At 38.7% G+C, this 20,046-nt stretch overlaps 1 protein-coding gene across 1 annotated transcript in view; it reads left to right on the plus strand.

The window, feature by feature from the left end:
• LOC145999197 (uncharacterized) overlaps positions 1–20,046 on the plus strand; it is a 114,900-nt gene that overhangs the window by 26,879 nt on the left and 67,975 nt on the right. Inside the window, exon 2 of the mRNA XM_083136128.1 lies at positions 12,921–13,477. Within this exon, the coding sequence (XP_082992254.1) occupies positions 12,921–13,477 (557 nt within the window). The remainder of the gene's footprint in view (positions 1–12,920; positions 13,478–20,046) is intronic.

A 20,046-nucleotide genomic window follows, 5' to 3' on the forward strand; every position in this document is an offset into this window, starting at 1 on the left:
ATAAAATTGTTTTAAAGTCCATTTTATACTCCGATACGTTAATCGGGACTGGACTTAAAGTTTAAATCGGAGTACGTACCACTGTGCAATGTACCTTCACAGGGGGTCAAACCCAGGACCTCTTTGGTTACACTACCTTCGGTGAGGCCCCTGAAATGAGCAAAATGTCATTGAGGAAAGTTGTTCATCTTCATGTTCTCTCGCCCTGTGAAAGTTTATTCATGATATAAGGCGACATCCTACACACGTCTTCCAAACATACACACGCAAGCACACCCCTCCCCTGCACACACACGATTGTATGCTTACAGCACATGCTGTGCCCTCCCAAAAAAAACAATTTTAAATCCAACTATGGATATATCTGCTATCAAATAATGAACGTCACTTACCTCGACAGTTCCTTGAGATAATTTTGCAACAAGGTTTCCAATATCTTCTGTTATGCCTTCTTGTTGAATACCAGAATTTGAAAGTTCCCACGTTTCACTCTCGCAATTAGGATGGGATTCCTCTGAACTTAAATGGACCTTTTCTGAGGTTATATTTGTGGAAGGTGAAGCTTCAACTTCCATTTTTTGTTTCTTTTGGAAATAATCTAATAATGTATTTTTCCTCTTTTCTCTATCCATCTTTAGCTCCACGTCAAAAATCTATCACACACGCAGAAACATAACACACAACACAACCACTTCGACTTGCTTGCTACCTTGCAGACTGCAACTCGCTACAACCCCAGTGGACACCAGGACTTTGGGCAAAGATACCGGGCGAGTGTTTGTGTTTCTGGGAACTGGAACGTCTGTAGCCTACCCTGCATCCAGCTTGGTCCAGCTCAAATTACGTCACCAGTGTTGACAGCAACCATTAAGTCACTAGTGTTGGCAACTGCTAAATTATTTACGCTCAAATTCAAGTGAGATCTTTCACAAATTTTACAAGAAAATTCTATAAACTGAAGGCTGGAAATTGGTTGAGAAAAAAAGTATCTAATTTGTAAAGAGCACAAGAGTAAATCGTACAATATTTTGGCAAATTAATTGCTTTTATTTTGTTCATAAAACTGACTGGGCCAATTGGGCTACATAACTTATCCCTAACCCCCTCCCTTCCTCCCGGCATGCTATTGTACAAAACAAACATCGCTTGCCTCCTTCGTAAGACCATGCTTCGCTACTGCCTGCAACAATTATTATTATTATTATTGATATTTTGAAATAAATATGCATCCAGGTGCGAGATAAGATTTTCACTTACTTAGCCTACTAATTGTAGTGATTGAAATCTCACAGAACTTTGCTCTGCTGGCATAAATGCTATAAGAAGGGAAAAGAAAGAAAAGGGAAGTTAGCAGCACTGTCGTAACAGGAAAGGGAGGGTCATTCTCCTAAGAGGGTCGGTCATCGTGGGTGAAAGAAAGGGGAGGAGGGATTCCTTCAGTTCCCATTCCAAGGGATACGGTTCTTTTCTTGACCATACTGAGAAGGAAATTATCTTTCCTTTTCCGTGCTAAGGAATGAATGAATGCCTGTGCATTGCTGTCACTCAACTCCAATAATATCAAAAGTAATTGAAGAAGCAAATACATTTCTCATTGCCAAATGTAAACATCTTACAATATTGTCGATTTATTTCATTTTTGCTTTGAATTTTTTTTTAAATAACTAAACCAATGGGGGGGGTTTTAACCCCCACCAACCCCCCCCCTGGGCACGCCACTGGGGAGGGCAATAGCAGACAAGGCCAGCACGCAAACTTGTTTCCGGCAAAGCGTCTTGTTGGAGTCTTGGCAGTTTGTGGAAGGATTTTGTGTTCCTCCCCCACCCCAACCCCGCCTTTCTCTCTCTCCTTGAGTTTGTGTTTGTGTGTGTGTGTGTGTGTGTGCGCGCGCCGACACCTGTTTCATTTTAAGTTTGACGTATTTTTATTGCATCGACTAATTGCTGTCATGACTGGAAATGAAACAGGTTAGCAATGGAGACATAATGAGGGATCAAAAATACAAAAATTCCGGGCATGAGTACTTAGTAGTAGTAAAGGTAAGGTAAAGTTCGTCGTGCGTATAGAACCGTGCCATGAAGGCACATTTAAGGGTTTGTGGCAGTAGGGTGTCGCATATTCTCGAGTTCGGACATTTTGGAGGTCATATGACCAGCACCACGCTCCAGCCGTCTTTACTCCCCAAGGATGTAGAAGAAACGAGAAAATAAAAATGTTTTACATTCTGCGTATGTGACAAGTAATTTTTTGGATATTGTCTTTGAAGTATCTGTTAACATCCTAACCCGCAATTTTGTTTAAGGATAAAACTGGTTGAAGGCCGCGAGTGTTCCTGAGAAGTAATGAACATATCACAGAACGCGCAATAGTTTAGCTCGCGTTTTTCTGAAAAAAAGAAAGAATGATATACAAATCAATTCTACGAATGCTTACGTCATTGTGACCATGGAGTGCATTTTGCACACTAACGAGGATCTGGCGTCATGACATAAGGTCAGTATAATCGTCTGTGGGGTTTGGACTGTGTCCTATCCATTTACGTTTGTAGTTGTCCTTTCACAAATTTCATCTTAACACACCTTTCATACTTATCTTTGTGATTACCCAAAAGTGGAAGAAAAGCGAAATAAAATAAATAAACACATCGATTATTGTGTCCCTGCGTTTTTCAATCTTTCTTCATGACCGAAAATTTATGTTTCACTGATGTAATGCATCACTTTAATCATGTGAATTATTTTCCGTCATCGTTGTGTGCTTAATCATTCCTTAAAGCATAGACTCTAATGCTGTTGTCCTTAGTGTAATTGATCTTATTGTGTGGAAGTTTTGATGTGGACAAAATAATGGTGAAGAATAAATCTCAATTGATTGTTCGAAATTTAAAATATAATAACTCCGAGGTGACGCATATTAACTGTTCTTAGTTCGATGTCAAAGAACGATTTCTCCTATACATTAAGAAGGATTCCGGCCTCCGTGGTAGAGTGGTTAGCACAGCTTGCTTAAACACCGGCTTTGGCATTGTGTTCATTCGGTGTTCATTGTGAGTGTCCCTTCATTAATTTCATCATTTCATCGACCATCCTCATCGTCGCGTTTAGCCAAAAGTGGCACAAGAAGCGAATTAAAATAAAGCAAATCAATCAATCAATCGATCATAGGGTCTCCGGTTTCATAGAGCAGTATGCAAAGCACTTCGTCATGGATGCCCTCAAAATTCAAATAATAATTTGCAACAGAAAACCTGCTATTAGAGTATTTTAATAGTTTAGGCATATTAACAATTCACGTCAACCAACAATAAACAATTTATTGATTGATTTTCTTTTATTATACTTCGCTTTTTGTGCCACTTTTGGCTAATTTGCAAAGATCAAACATTCATGGCCAGGCCAGGATTCGAACCCGGAACCCCTGGTTCTGAGATTTCGGCCTGTGTATGGGGTTGGTGGCCATCCACCGTCGTGAGGAAATTGAGGAGCTACAAATTAGTAGCGTGACGCGGCCATGGAAACCTGCAAAGACTGAAGACCACAGATTAGCTGAAGACTTGTCTTGTTAACCACGCGTCACCCCATAATTCCAACCTCGGCAGGTGGAAGTGAAGCCGGCAGTCGGTTGGTAGGACGTGGCCCTCACGGACCGTTGCGTCACGGCAGGCACGTATCCAGAGGGGGGCTTAGGGGGCTCGAGCCCCCCCCCGAAAGTTTTAGGTTTACACTAGATAAAATGAGTTTTTTGTTTCTTGTGGTGTGAAATAAAATAATGTGACAATAATTTAAGGAGAGAAATAATTATCGAGGCAAGACGGAGAATGTTCTGTAACCGTGTTATTGATAATAGCACGTATCCAAGATGAGGCACAGGGGGCTCGACCCTCTCCCCAGGAAATGTTTCAGTTTACGTTAGATAAAATTAGGATTTTGGCTTCTTGAATAATGTGAAGATAATAAATTTATAAATCTGAGATAAATAATTATCGAGACAAAACGAAGAGTGTTCTATAAACTTATTATTGTCAATAGCACGTATCCAAGGTGGGAATCAGGAGGCTCGAGCCCCCCTTCAGGATTTTTTCTGTTTACAGTTGAGTTGACTTGAGTTAGTGTTTTAAGTCCGCTTTATGCACAGTAAGGCTAATCGGGACTGGACCTACAGTTTAAAGTGGGATCCGTACCACTTGTGCCTCCACCGGGTATCGAACCCGGGAGCCCTTGATTACAAGGCTGCGACGCTACCGCTGCGCCATCGGGGAGGCCTTTTCTGTTTACACTAGATAAAATTAGGATTTTGGCTTCTTGAATAATGTGATGATAATTTGGGAGAAATAATTATAGAGGAAAGACGGAGAATGTTCTATAATCCTGTTATTGTTAATAACACGTATCCGAGGTGGGGTTGAGGTGCTCGAGCAAACCCCCCCCCCCAGGAAATATTTTATTTTACACTAGATAAAATTAGGTTTTTGGCTTTTTGAATAATGTGACGATGATTTAAGGAGATAGACAATTATCGAGGCAAGACGGAGATGTTCTATAACCCTGTTGTTGATAATATTGCACGTAAACTTTTCTTGCGCTTTCGGTGTTGTCGCAGCGCACTTGAGCACTATGTAGAAACTTGTCAGCATTTGGAAGCTGCACAACAAAGGTAGCGCCACACGTAGGGCGATTCGTTGTAATTTCTAATCTCTGGAAGGCGGGAGAGGGTACGTTCTTGAATGAGAGAAGGAGTCAACTACTGGCAATATTAACGAATCGCTTTATCTGCGGAACGTTCTAGAATATAATGAGGATATAATTACGCGGATTCAATTTTTCGGTTCATCTGTACAAAGAATCGGTCAATGAGATTTCAGAGGTAAGTGTGACAATTCATACAGTCGATTGGTGATCAGATCAGTCAGCGTCCTCTGATTGCTTTATAAGATATAGTGATTCAAAAATGAAGACATGGACGACAGCAGAACTTCCGGGACATCAGTGTACTGCTAGTTCGGTTCGAGGGCCGAAGAGATCAAGGCCTGCCTCTGCCCCTCTGCCTCTCTCTCTATCTCTAAAGTGAATATTTCAGCAGTACCGGATATTGGAATGGTTTATTAAAACAGAATTAAGCTGCATGGATCAGCTGAAAATCAAAGTTTTCAGTGATGATTTAGTTTTGCCAGAACTAAATTTCGTATATGCAGTCCGAGAATTTCATGGTATAAAGAAATACTTTTGTTTAAGCCTACTGGGTTCGAAACACATTCAAACATTTAACTACCATAAATAGACAGTCGAAAATTTTATGAATGTCGAGAAAAGAAAGCAGGAAGATGTTGCATATGTAGACATTTTAGGCGGAAATAGCAGGCTCTACCAGGACCCAAATCAGGGCTCTACCAACTGAGTCAGAGTCACCTAGCCATTCTTGACTTCAACCGATTTTTCGTTAAAATCTCTACATAGTACATGTCCTGTGTATATCAAATCGTAAGGTGTTGCCTGTAGCTATAGTGAAGAAGCACGAAAATATAGCAGAGAGAAAAAAACTGAGGAGTATTCCCAACGGTTGAGGAGAATTTTTTCTGTGGTCAACAAGAGCTACTACTTCAAGGTGACAATGACAGTGGCATAATAAGGGAGATTTCACACCGTGTAGCCTGAAGATTAGGTTTGTGCTGCCTTTTGTGTTGCTACTGTATGAAACGTTGCTGTTGATTGGCCCATTCCAATCGACATGTATCGCGTGTCCCTTCGGTCTGAAACCTTCCTAAGTCTTGAAAATCCAAGTCACAAGGATGGAAAATTAGGGCGTTGTTAAGGTTAGGTGTGAAGGCAAGCAGACGACAGCACCCTAAAGGATCATATCCAAACCTACAGAAAGAACGCATCTTACTTCAATCTCCAATACGGAATGATAAAAACTTCTGGTGAGTTGATTTAAAAAAAAATGTGTCCGAGATAAAGAGAGGCGTGCCCAGGATTTTCTGAAGGGAGATGGGTTAGTGGTGTTCAGGTGAATCAGAGAGAAATATTCGAGAGCTGTCTGCGTCCAGTTCGCAGCCCACAATTTGAATCTCGCGTTGTCGACTGGATTGTCCATCCCATGCATGTGTAACAGCTTCGTAAAAACACTAAAAGACACCGTAGATGTTTTGATTCCTGATGGGAAGAAATGGACAAACACACCTACTGAGATGCTTCCGGCAAATTATGTTAATGCATGGAAATAGAGAAGTCGAGTGGTAAAAAATGTTCCGATTTCACGAACTGATTAAAATGACAGCCTTGCAGTGGCGACGATTTAAGGGATAGTTGCTCCCCATTTCCTTGCCTCAACATTATGGCCTCTTAATGTTAAGCCTTGTCTACCAAGAGAAAGTAAACTTTCTTTGCAACGCCCTCCGCACCTCCCCCCCCCCCCGTTTTGGAACCCAATTGCCGCCACTGGTCTTGAACATACAATTGTGAGGTTCTTACTATACCCCTTAAAAAAATGGTGTTGAGCCCCCCCCGAAAGGAATTCCTGGATACGTGCCTGCGTCACGGGTTATTATTATTATTATTATTATTATCATCATCTTCAATCAAATAAAGCTTTATCGTTATATATTACCGTATTTCATCGCATAATCGTCGCACCCTGTTTTTCAATCCAAAGAGAGAGAGGAGGGGGGGAAGGCAGAACACAAAATCCTTCCACAAACTGCCAAGACTCCAACATAAAGCTTGCTGGAAACAAGTTTCCGTGGTGGCCTTGTCTGCTACTGCCCTCCCCCACTTTCTTATCTATACAGGAGCAATGAAGAGTTTCCAACTCGCTTCTGAGTTGGTAGGAAAACGGAAGTACATTTCATTTTATCCCGTCTGTAAAGCAGTCCCAATGTCTGCTCCAAGTTGCACAGCTGCTTTCAGAGCCCTTGGTTTGAGAAGGGGGTGGGGGTGAGGAAAGGGTCTTGATTTTTCATACCGAAGCTCCTTCATTTCTTTCTCCCATTTATCTTGGTTGAATTTTCTGAGATACGGAATTTACCTCATTTTGCTTTTCATTACGTTTTATTGCGTTACCCACGGTACGCTTACATGTACTTAACATTTTCAATTTCCTTGCACGTACCGACACCCTTTGGTTAGATACGGCAAATATAAATAGCTGTCGTTCGTCAAATGTTGTTTTTTTGTTTTGTTACCCATTTTTCTCGTACTTCAGTCAGGGATCAATGCAGTTACTCATAACAGATGTAGTCAGGAAGTAGCATGAATTGTTCTTTCCCCGCATTGTAGTTGACCGGTAAAAAACTATGTAACAGTAACAGAAGGCTTTCAAGATTTGTCTGAATATTAAAGTGATCTTTTTTTTCACACCCAAATATAAATAACTAATTTCAGATTTGAAAACGTAACAGGGGTGTAAGGGGTGACCTTCCACGCAGTACATACACCCAATCGTCAAAATCAGTTCCACGTAGTACACCCTGGGCTGCCTTTTGCTGACTAACAAGTCTCTGGCGACTGGCCAGTATAATTCTGTATGTTCTCCTGCTTTTTGTCATGTGTGCTGAGTGCCCCTTTACAACCTCAGCTTTTAACCTAAGTCAGAATATTTTCATATTTCAGTTATGCGACCTTACAGTTATGTTATTTGTTGTGGTAAGGGGCTGGACCCAGTATAACGTGGCGGGTGCAAAATAGCCTAAGTGCTGAAACACCCAAAATTAAACAAAAAAAGAAAAACGTAACAGGGAATATAGCTTTAATAAATGCGTATAAATATTTCACAATGGATTATATTTATGTACATGTTGTTAATTGTGAAATATTGTGAAGAAATGAAACAAAATGCTACGTTTCGGTTACTAATGTGAGCCACTGTATATGTAATGTTTTTATTTCATTAACAATGTACAATGGTCAAATACAACTTTGCAGACCTCCGTGGCGGAGCGGTTAGCACATCGCAATACGACGCCACAGGTCCCGAGTTCGTATCCCAGCCTATGCATCATTTTCATTTTTCTTTGTGATGTCCTTTCGTCAATTTTGTAATTTCATCACCCATCCTCGTCTTCGCGATTAGCCAAAAGTGGCAGAAAACCAAAGTTAAATATAACAAATCAAAATCAAACATTACTTGGCATGACAAGAATGGATAGGTTATTTTGAAGCTGCTGTTATTAAAAGCAAATTTTATGTAGCTTTCCTAGACAGAAGTTTCAAACACAGAAACTGATTGATTGGATAACGCCTGTGGATTCCTACTCGAGCAGAAAATGTATATGTTTCCATTTATTACTTACAACAATAGCAGACTGATTTCCCGCTAAATCAAAGAAAACTTGCATTCACAGTTACAAATTGACGTGTTGAATGATTTCTCTCACTCCAATTCTGCTTAATCGAACAGCACACCACAACGTGGGTCATTAAATATTTGCAACTTACTCTCGAGTTCCTCAACTAAAAATAAATTGACTGCGAAACAAGACCTCGTCTGCGATAACTATATACCACGTTATATGAAGAGTATACGCAAGTTGAAATTCCATCATAATAATTTGAATTCTTCTAGTAGCTACAAACATATTTTTTCATACATATTTTCTTAGCAAAATATGAAGTTCCTCACTTCAACAAGGATAACATATACACAGTATTCCACAAGAGTTTTTAGTTCGAGCTAGTCGTAATATGAATATACACGTCACTTCATTACTTAGTTTAAAAAAAGTGCCAGGCAATGTGAATTCGACGGCATGCCTGAAATTATTTGCAGTATCTCATGTATCAAGGGGGCTTTTTAAGTAAAATGAAGGACACATACCACATGCTTGGGTCAATTGAGAGTAGTAGAAACGTAATTATACTGCATGTTGCAACTGAAACAGTATCCTCGAAGCCGAAGTCGTTGAGTGATCCACTCATAAACTCTCTACCAAACATTTCAAGTTCGAGTAGACACCTGGGCATGAGCGTTTTCTTTGGTAACCATCCCTTCATAGATTTAATATGATCATCATTAATGTTCATAGTCGCGATTATCTACAAGTGGCAGAAAAGCGATACAAGAACAATACAAAAGTAGAAGAAACAAAAGAGGATAAAAGGATGAACTTAGTTAATGATAGGAAGTTTTATAAAATTACTGTTTCTTGAAGAATCTTGTCCTTTGTTCCGATTGTATTTCTCAGTCACACGTTGCTCAATGTCCATGTCGACTGTCGTTCTTACATTCTTGAAAATTACTTTAATGTCTGCCTATGCTCTTCTTTCAAACGTGGTAGGCGCTCTGTCTGTTTCTACACCACAAAGTTTAATTCATCTCCTGTCCAAAAAGGCACGAATTACTGAAAGTAATTTTCAAAATTGTAAGCAGATGAGGGCCCTTGTAAAATACGTGTACTGTCCTTTTATTCGCTTAGTTTTGAGAATCACTCTCCATACAATTGTTGCCTACTTCAGAGTCCAAAGGCCCTGTCTAGCTACAGACCAGTTGCGCAAACGCGGTTTCATTTGTTTCGTACACAAATTCCATCCTTTATACGTATTTTCTACTTGCTAAAAGCAGCGGCGGCTCAAGGGGGAGAGCCGCCGTGCCATGGCACTACCCTCAGAAGAAATGCATACCTAGCCCCTAGCCCAAGTATTGTTAAATTAATACATTGATAGTTTACAGACAATGAGATTCGAATCTTTCAATCGGTCAAGCTGACGTGACGACCGCCCCAACCACAGACTAGATATGAACCGCCCCAACCTCCTCACTGCATCGCCAGCTGTTTCGTATCCTCGGCGAGGCAGCGGTCGGCGCCACCCAAGAGCTGGCCTAACCAAGTTGAAACGCGTGCAGAGGGTTGGTGAAGTCTCAGCGAGTAACCTTTGCACCATAAGCCGGGAAGAAGGTGGCAGGGGGTGGTGTTAGCCAATGGGGTTAGCCCATAAGACACCAGCCGTGCCCGTTTAGCACAGCGAGGGAACTTTCTCAGTGTTGACACCGTTGCCATCTTCAGAGATAAGTCGCTAAATACGACGGATTTGTACGACCCGTTGGGGAAGTAATTCGTGAAAAAGGTACTATCTACTTTTCTGCCAACATTTGGAGAAACGAACCTAGTATTTTTCCGAAGTTAAATGAACATTTTGATAATAGATAGATGCGCCTAGAGGGCCATCCAGACTTTTTAAAAATATAAAAGTAAAAATTCCTTTGGCATTTCGACAATTTCTTTTTACATCAAATGTAGAATATTTTCAACGTCCAGTTGGAATACGTGTGCATGGGGGAGGAGAAGGTGAGAAGATTTGCTTTCCCTTCCTCTTGTAATTGTGTTTTTAGTGAAGTGTCCTGTAGTGTTTAAAGATAGGTTAGTGAGTGAAGATGAATCGTATTAGTGTGTTATTACTTAAACACACTGTTTTCCACGTTACCAAACAAGGATATACATCTTGGCCAGTGGGGCAACCTCAAGGAGGGGGGCCAAGGCATTGCGGAGGTTTTTTTTCTTCGATTTCTTGATCACGTTGACAGTACCCGCCGGCCGCCACTGGCTAAAAGTGCCTTTCATATCGCCTCAGGGCGTTGTCTACTCGGATGCTTCGTGATCGAAGGTCACGTGTACAAAGTTTCAGATTTTCCGATTTGCGTGGTGCTGCTGCTATCAGTTCGGTTCGCCTTCTCAAGGTCGCGCAGCAAGCAATTATTTTTCGTCTTCCGATAGGAAAAAGCTTGCCTCTCGCTTATGTGGACGAACGCGTGGCACGGATGACTTTTTGGCTCGACCATGGTTGGTCCTTTATGTTTCGTCCTTCAGCATTTTAATCTAAGAACGAATCATTCTCATCGAAAAACATAATGTATTTTTTTTTAATTGATGTAACACATGTAAACCGAGAGCGAGAGATAGATAGATAGATAGATAGAAACGTTTTCCTTCAACAAACGTTTGTTTTCCTATTGTATAAAGTGAACGCACATGTTAAAATTCATCTTGCATAGATATTCAAATTAGAACAAATTCACGTAAAGTGATTAAGTATGCAGAAAAGAAATATATTTGTGATAAATACATAGTTAGTCAGTAAATTCCGATAACCAGAATTCTGTCACGCCGAATGAAACGTTTTGTTTTACAATTTAATGTTTTCACTGACATCCAAAACGAAAATACGTATTATAACTTAATGACTTTCAAGGTGTCAAAATATTGTAATGTTACTATGCTGCCGATCACAATTATGAGAACGCTACGGGTCCCGGGTCCGAATCCCGGCCTGGGCGTGGATGTTTGTGAGTGTGCATTCATCAATTTCATATTGTTATCACCAATCACCATCTTCGAGAATTAGCCAAAAGTGGCAAAAAAAAAGCGAAGTCAAATACAGCAAATCAAAATCAAACAATTATGAGACTTCTTCGAAAACGCCTTCGATAACGGTATTTGCTATTCGTAACGGATATGTGTATCACTTTTTCGAAACAGACTTTTGTGGAGGAAAAGAACTGTAACGTTACAAAAGTAACGAGCACAATTATACGAGAGACCTATGTTATTCTCTCCGGAACACGGCATCGGACACGGTATTGCACATCGGAACGTCTGTATGATACCAGCTATAAATAACGTTGTTGCTTTGAAAAAAGGAGTGTAACGTTTTTTTCAGTAGTGACCTCAATTAAGTTACTGGTTAATTGTAACGTTACTATCACTTTCCACACACACTAAAGTTACTAGTCAATACGTGACGAACCTCTTTCTTACCCTGTAACGTTACTGGTTGCCGGCAATGGATGTAACGTTAAAGTGTCACGTGAAGACCTACTCCTTTAGAGATCAGTTATGGTTCGGTACCGTTATGCACACCTGTAACGTAATGTTCATATACCTGAGGTAACGTTTCTGTTCACGAAAAAAGTTATTCTGTTTCTGGTTGTAACGTAACGGAAACCGTAATTGAAAATACCGTTCCATTTCGTTACGTTACGACTCCCTGGCGGGGACCATCTAGTCAGTTGGCATGAAATGACATAACGCAATCGAAACACACACACACACACTGGAAACCCCCTTAACTTTAGTTTACATCTTTAGCTACTGCCCCATAAGGAATATTTATTCTAAGTTGCACTGTAAGTGCAATTACTGTTATGCATTTTCTGTCTTGGAGCACCATGAAATGTTCAGTGTGCATGATACGATACAGCATGGACAAAATGAACCAAAGAAATATATACCACTGTTATATTAGATTGCTCCATTGGAACAGGCTGACTGTCTTCTGTATTATTTCAAGTATTCTGCCTGTCTAGTCAAGTCTCTGCCCATCCGTCTTTTTACAGAAACCATAGTGCATGTTTGGTGCTGCCGTGATCTGTTAGGTAGGATATCTGACTGCCATGAGGAAGGTCCAGGTTCTATCCCCGGGTGGGTGATCGTAGGTCAGAATTTTTCCATCCTAGTCCGTGCATAAAGCACCTTGGGTTCACCCAGTTTGAAATGAATAAGTACCTGGGGGTAAAGGCAGATGGAGAATGGTGCTGATCACATCACCTCTATAGTGAAACAAGATCGAGAATGTGTAGCTCTATCCCCCACATCCCCTTCCCCTAAATGTGCCTTAATGGCAAGATGCAATATGCAATGGGGGACTTTGCATAGTACATGCCACAATTGACATTCAAAAGAGGTGCTAGATCTGGTTATTGCCAATTTTCTTTGTCCCTGTATCCACTAGGGTGTATCAAACCTCACATCCCCCCCCCCTTTTTTTAGAAAGTCTAAGACTTACTTACAGTGTGCAGAAGTTTGTGGGGTGTTTTTTAATTACCTGTGATTTAAATAAAAAAAATCTCATTAATTTTTTTTTGAAAAAAGTAAAAAAAGTAATTTAAATTAAAGATCAGGATTTTAATCAACACTGCTTGTAATTGTATTTCAGAAAGCTTCTGCATCCTGGTCTGATGGTAGTCAAGAAAATTTGGCTGCTCCGATGTCTGATATGGGTTTCTCTCCAGTGGAAGTGCTCATAAAGTCTGAAATAGAAAGTGCTGATCCATTAGTTTGTGAACAAACATCTGTGGAGAATGTGTGGCTTCCGGATGAGTCATGTGTCAAGACTGAAACAGAATCATTCTGGGAGCCTCCCGATGTTGATATCTCTGTTGACATCAAACCATCTAATGAGTGCATACAGGATGCTTCTGTTGACATCAAACTATGTACTGAGAACATGAACGAAACTTCAGTTTGTAAAGTGGAAAGTGTGAGTGATGATAATTTGATTCACTTTGAAGACAAAACTCAGGAAGTTCCTTGTGGAGAAAATGTTCCAAAAAGTGAAGGATTTTATCCAGGTGACCATGGACAATTTGTTAATGAAATGCCAGCTGAGGACGGTGACAATAGTGAATTAATTTTAAGTGAAGATAAAGACATGAAGTATAGTGTAGAGAATCTTGATGAGGTGGAAGACGAAGTGGCAGATTGTGGAGAAAGGTAGGTGAAGGAAATTTTAGTACAAGGATTGAAAATGAGCATGGCAGTACAATGGTTCAAAATTGGACCTTACTTCGTGTAGGTTATGATGCTTATAATTTACTGTATTGTGTCACCAGTGCTGCAGGGTTACTGATCATACCATACAAGATTGTCCAGGAGTGTCCACCACCAGGTCAGATTAGGATGAAATTTGTTACATGACATCCTTGGAGAAATATAAGAAAACATATATTTATTTTTCCTTTGGAATATCAACTCTAGTTCGGAATTTATAGTCCTTTGAAATTTCCTGCCATTTGCTGTATTTTTTTTTTGTGGGATCAATCCATGTATAGAGTGGCGTGTCCAGGATTTTCGAAAAAAAAGGGGGGTTACATATACTATTTTGATAGTCAGTCCTCATTCTGTCATCTTTTCATGCCTTTGACTTTTTTTTTAGTAATACAGGGCCCAAAAGTGGGTCATGACCCCTGCCACCCCCCCTCCCCCTTCTCTTCTTGAGATTACACAGCATATGTAAATATTTTGGTTGCCTGACTGTGGAGTTATACACTTGCATGATTAGATATCACGATGCCAAACAACAGAAATGTTAATATCACTCTTATAAGGAAAACTGCACACTCAAGATAAGATACCACATTGTGGCATTACGTGCGTAGTTTTGAACACATAACTGGCATTGCTGGTGTAGTCTTGTGCATTCTCGCAAGTTTCATTTTGGGGACATTTATTCCTATGTATTGTTTACATTATAATTTTACCTCATGAAACTAACCTGCATTCTTCTCCCTTCATGTGATGTTTATAACCAAAATCTCATCAGAGAATTCAAACCACTTTAAATATAGGACTCACAATTTTTGCACTTCATTTTTATTTAATTTTCCAATTCTCAAACAGAGATTTTACATATTTATTGTGCAAATGAAATATGAGACATGTTTTTAGTAATAACTCGTGCGACCAGACCGAAGCATATAACTTGACTTTACAATTTTGACCAGTAATTCTCCCTTCCATCCAAAAATTACTGATATAGAAGCAGGCATGGACCCAGTCACTTACATGTGTATGGGTGTGTGTGTTAAACAAGGGAGGTGCTCCACGAATGACAGAGCACACTGAAATACATTGACCAATATGATCCACAATTCTTGTTTTGCACTTCAGTGGCTTTTTTTTTAATAATAATAATGTTTAATCTTCCAGTACATTTTATTGCCATGTTCTGGTTGTTGTAATCACTGAATGTTAGCAGTAACACAATAAAGAAACTACGGTCCAGACTCAAAATTGTAAATTGAGTAACTGTTACAAGCAATGAATGTGTAATCACATTGGTAATGAACACTAACACAGCATAAGGCCACAGTATTGTGATGACAGTGAAATATTTTACAATGCACTCAGTTGGCAGGGAAGAAAAATGTTTCTTTGGGGAATCAAAACTTAGTATTGGAGCTTATAGAGAACACTATGTGGCTGAAATTTTGTCAACATAAACACAAGCATCATGTGCCTAATATTGGCCATATATTTACATAACCCATGGCACAACAGCCTCATTCCCACCTGACATGGCCGTAGGCAGGAAAATTTTTTTTTTTTGGGGGGGGGGGGCGGTTCAATCACAATTGTTCCCATGGGCGTCGCCAGAAATTTGAATAATAGAAATAATAACAATAATTGTACAATAATAATTAAAATTTCATAATAATAATACTAATAATAATTATTAGTATATTATTGTCATATCCTTGAGGGGATTTACTCAATCCAGCAGATGAGTGAATATCCAGCACAAGTTTCTTCTTTTTTTTTACGTTTCATACAGTGTGTACTGAAATGCACAATTATTATACTTCGTCATTAAACTTTAGATACCTTCAAGAAAAAGCTTTAAATGTTAGATGGAAATTTTAATGATAAAGTTTTTGTTGTTTGACTTTAAAATTAAATTTTTGGAATTTTGAAAAGTGTGGAACCAGTTATTCTTTTTAAAAACTTAGTCTGGTGCATGGATTGTAACCTCAATCGCGATCGTAATGCGCTAAGAAACTGGAGATCCTAGGTTTGAACTCCTATCAAGGGGGATTTTCGACTTTTTCGGACAGGGAATTTAAAAGCTGGAAAGAGAATATTTGGGACAATCATAAGGGAATCTTCAGTCTATATTCCTTGTGACGCAGGAGCAACACTGGAAAGATGACAGCAGAAGTGAAAATGGTGGGGTCGCGGGTGGGCTACGATTCTGAGAATAAATCCTGTTTCACTCAACTTTCAGAATCCCAAATGTATGAAAATTCTAGCTCTATCGTTTCAACATTGTCTCCTTGTATTTTTGTGATGTTTCGAAAAAAAAATTGAAAATTTGTTACAAATTTTGGTTTCTGAACTTCCATTAATCCAACATGTCGGAAGTTTCGGGGGGGGGGGGGGTTGAACCCTAGAAACCCCCCCTCTAAATACGGCCATGCCACCTGATGCTACTCACTCACTCACCCGAGGTGAGAGATCATCCAACCAGTTGTGGGTGTCATGTGGTCAGCGCAACAAACCCCCAGTCGTTGTTGTAGGTTTCCATGACCGGGTTTCCCTACTCATTTGTAGCTCCTCAATTTACTCATGATGGTGGGTGGCCAATGATCTCATACACAGCCCGAAATCTCAGAGAACTTGTTACGCTTCCCCTAGGGGACTCTAACCTGTGCACATCCTGTAGCATCCCAAAGAATGGCACCTTAAGGGGAGGAGATAAAGTTACACAGCCATCAATTGTGCATTTATTTCGATATTGCCCGAATGGGCACTGCTACTGAAAAAAAGCCCTGGGTGTATCTTTCCTCAACAGTGGAAAGAATGCATAATTGTTCCTGTGTTTGAAAAAGGTGATAAAATGAACTGCAATAATTACCATGGAATTTCTCTACTCTCAGCAACATATAAATATTATCTAAAATTCTTTTAGCAAGAGTAACCCCATGTGCTAATGAAATGATAGGTGATTATGAATGTGGATTTAAACGTAACAGATCAAGAACAGATCAACTTTTTTACATCAGACAGGCACTTGAGAAAAAGTGGGAATATATTCAAAATGTCCATCAGCTATTCATTGATTTCAAAAAAGAATATGATTCGGTCAAAAGAGATAAATTATATATTAGTTGAGTTTGGAATACCTAAGAAGCTTGTTAATATGATAAAAGTATGCACCAGTGAAACAGAAAGTAAAATTTGTGTGGGTATTAATGTGTCTGGCAAATTTACAATTCATGATGGGTTAAAAGGAGGAGATGCATTATCTCCATGGCTCTTTAATTTTGCTGCCTTAGAATATGCTGTTAGGAAGGTAAAAGAAACTAACGAGGGACTAAAATTAAGAACCATTATTTTGAAATTAGAACAAAAAAGGAATATTTGGATAGTTGTATTTTTTGACTGGCTTGATTTTTTAATATGTTACAGTAGGTTATTATTCAAGCATGCCATAAAATGAATTGTACGAGCTCGTATATTAATGAAATAGAAACAGAACTTGAAGCATCATTATTAGTTTTGCAAATATGGTGTGTTAAATGCAGTCATGTGTTAAACTGGTCGACTAGTGTGGCTAGGCATGGAAGTGGGTGAAGAGAAGTCAGTGTTGCCAGGGTTTGTGTTTGATCTACTCGGGATTTCCAAATTTGGTGCAAGATACAGGATTTGTGGTTTTTTCATTTAAATGTAGGGCCAATACTTAAGTACAAGTTGTCTGTGTCTGTTGACAAAATTTCCACAGACCACAGCGCGAGGTATACAAATACAGCAATCATTTTTAGAGTATACCCATCACACATCTACTAACCCCTGTGAATTTGTTGAACCCTAACATTTAGCTTCCTAACTGTTCCAGAGATTCTTCAGGCAATAGATCGCTCCATTCAACCATCAACAGAACAGGCACTGCTACCGAAATACTACAATTTCGACATTGCTGGCAATCGGTTGTACACAATGCTGGTAACTACATCAAAAGACTGTAAAAGTTTCACAGACGTATCTGTTTTGTATCATTTGTAAATTAATAGTTGCCACTATTAAATTTCCAACCCACGTATTATGCACTTATTTGTGGCATTCTTTTTTTAGAAGGGTTGTATCATGTGGTAGAGCCAACTTCAGGTGACTAAAATATTTGTACAATACAGTTTGTGTGCAACTTATGGAAAATTGTTTTTTATATGCCATCTTGACACGCCTCATCAAATTTTGCTTGCATGCAATACCATTGAAGTTCAGCAAGTATTTTAGTTGAATAAAAAATTATCTAAATTATTCTAAATTTACGGTAGTTATTGTAGTTACTAAATAGATAACTTTACCCCTTTTGTTCTCCCAGCCCTCCACCCATGTTCACTATGATGTGCAGCCAATGTTCCCACATGAGGAAGTGACTGGTAACCAAACTTCTACCACAAATTATTTCAAAATTTTAACTCTGTTCAACCTTATTCTGGAAATATATATCTTTTTTGTTGTTATTGTGAACTACCCATTTTAGCATGATTTGAAGAAAATTGCCTAATGGATAAAACCTTTTGACTTGTTGACTTTCACTATGTTAATTATTATTTGGAGTGCTGCAATCTCTGCTAAGTCTTTTTTTTTTTTCTCCATGAGGAAGAGCGTACAATTTACTAAGAAGGTGAAAAATATTGTGGATATTTGAATCCCTCCCTTCATTACAAACTTAATATGTCAAATGTCAAAATAGCTTTTTTTTTTCAACAATTGCCCCAGGTTGATATTCTTTGTTTGAGTGACCTGCATGGATTGTGCATCAAATCTCAACTCCCCTCCCCATTTCTGGCTTTCTTGTTTAAACTCAGCAAATTTTGCCAAGGCTGGTTCAGTTATATTTACTGAGAAGCTTTTGGTATCGTCTTTTCATCATAAACAAATCAGGAAGACCGCATTGAGCAAGATTTTACACTGTAACAGTCCATGTATGCTAGAAGAGCTTTTTTGAATAACTAACTAACTAACTAACTCTCTAGCCTTCTTAAACCCGAAGGTTCATGGCTGCAGCAACACAGGCCTTCCATGTTTCCCTATCTTGAGCAAGATCTATATACTCTTTTCCATCCGTACCGATTTCCTTTAGGTCCATCTCAACGTTGTCCCTCCATCTTCGTCTTGGCCTTCCTACAGGTCTCTTACCATCAGGTTTCCCAACAAGAATCTTGTAAACTCCTCTTTCCTCTCCCATTCGTGCCACATGGCCTGCCCACCTAAGTCTTCTTGATTTAATTATTCTAATAATATCTGGACATGAATACAAATTATGTAGTTCTAAATTATGTAACCTTCTCCACTCGCCTGTCTCCTCATCCCTTTTAGGTCCAAATATTTTCCTAAGGATCTTATTTTCAAATACTCTCAATTTATGTTCCTCTTTCAATGTAAGGGACCAAGTTTCACATCCATATAATACTACAGGCAAAATTACTGTTTTGTATATTTTAACTTTTAGTTTCTTAGATATTAAACGAGAAGATAAAAGTTTATGAAGAGAGAAGTAACATGCATTTCCTGAATTAAGCCTACTTTTTATTTCCTCTTTAATATAATTTTCATTTGTTAATATTACTCCTAAGTATTTGAATTTGGAAACTGGTTCAAACGAGTTGTTATCAATAATTAGATTTTGATTAATACCTAACACTTGGTTTCGGCCTGTAAGCATATATTTAGTTTTCTCTTTGTTAACTTCCAAACCTATCTCTCTAGCAGTTTTGAAAAATATTTTAGCATTATTCTTAATTGTATTCACATCATCCCCCAGTAAGTCTACATCATCTGCATATGCTAACAACTGACACACACCATTTAATTTTAGTCCTTCTTTAGTTTCTTTTACCTTCCTAACAGCATATTCTAAGGCAAAATTAAAGAGCAATGGAGATAATGCATCTCCTTGTTTTAACCCATCATGAATTGTAAATTTGTCGGACATATTAATAACCACACGAATTTTACTTTCTGTTTCACTTGTGCATACTTTTACCATACTAACAAGCTTCTTAGGTATTCCAAACTGTACTAATATATTATATAGTTTATCTCTTTTGACCGAATCATATGCTTTTTTGAAATCAATGAATAGCTGATGGACATTTTGATTATATTCCCACTTTTTTTCAAGTGTCTGTCTGATGTGAAAAATTTGATCTGTTACGTTTAAATCCACATTCATAATCACCTATAATTTCATTAGCATATGGGGTTAGTCTTGTTAAAAGAATGTTAGATAATATTTTATATGTTGTTGTGAGTAGAGAAATTCCACGGTAATTATTGCAGTTCATTTTCATATCATACTGAGAAAATTTATCAAAGACCTGTTCTAACTCTGTATAAAAATCATCTTTAGTATTATCATCTTTATCTTCCGTTGGTGCATGTATGTTTATTAAAATAATTTTACACCACCTACCCTGTAAAACTGCATATGATATCCTATCATTAATAAATTCTACTGTTTTAAGAGCCGAGATAATTCTATTATTTATAAAAAAGCC

This window comes from Lepisma saccharinum, chromosome 15, assembly GCF_977018435.1.
Source record: "Lepisma saccharinum chromosome 15, izLepSacc3.1, whole genome shotgun sequence".
In the NCBI taxonomy this organism is placed as follows: Eukaryota; Metazoa; Arthropoda; class Insecta; order Zygentoma; family Lepismatidae; genus Lepisma; species Lepisma saccharinum.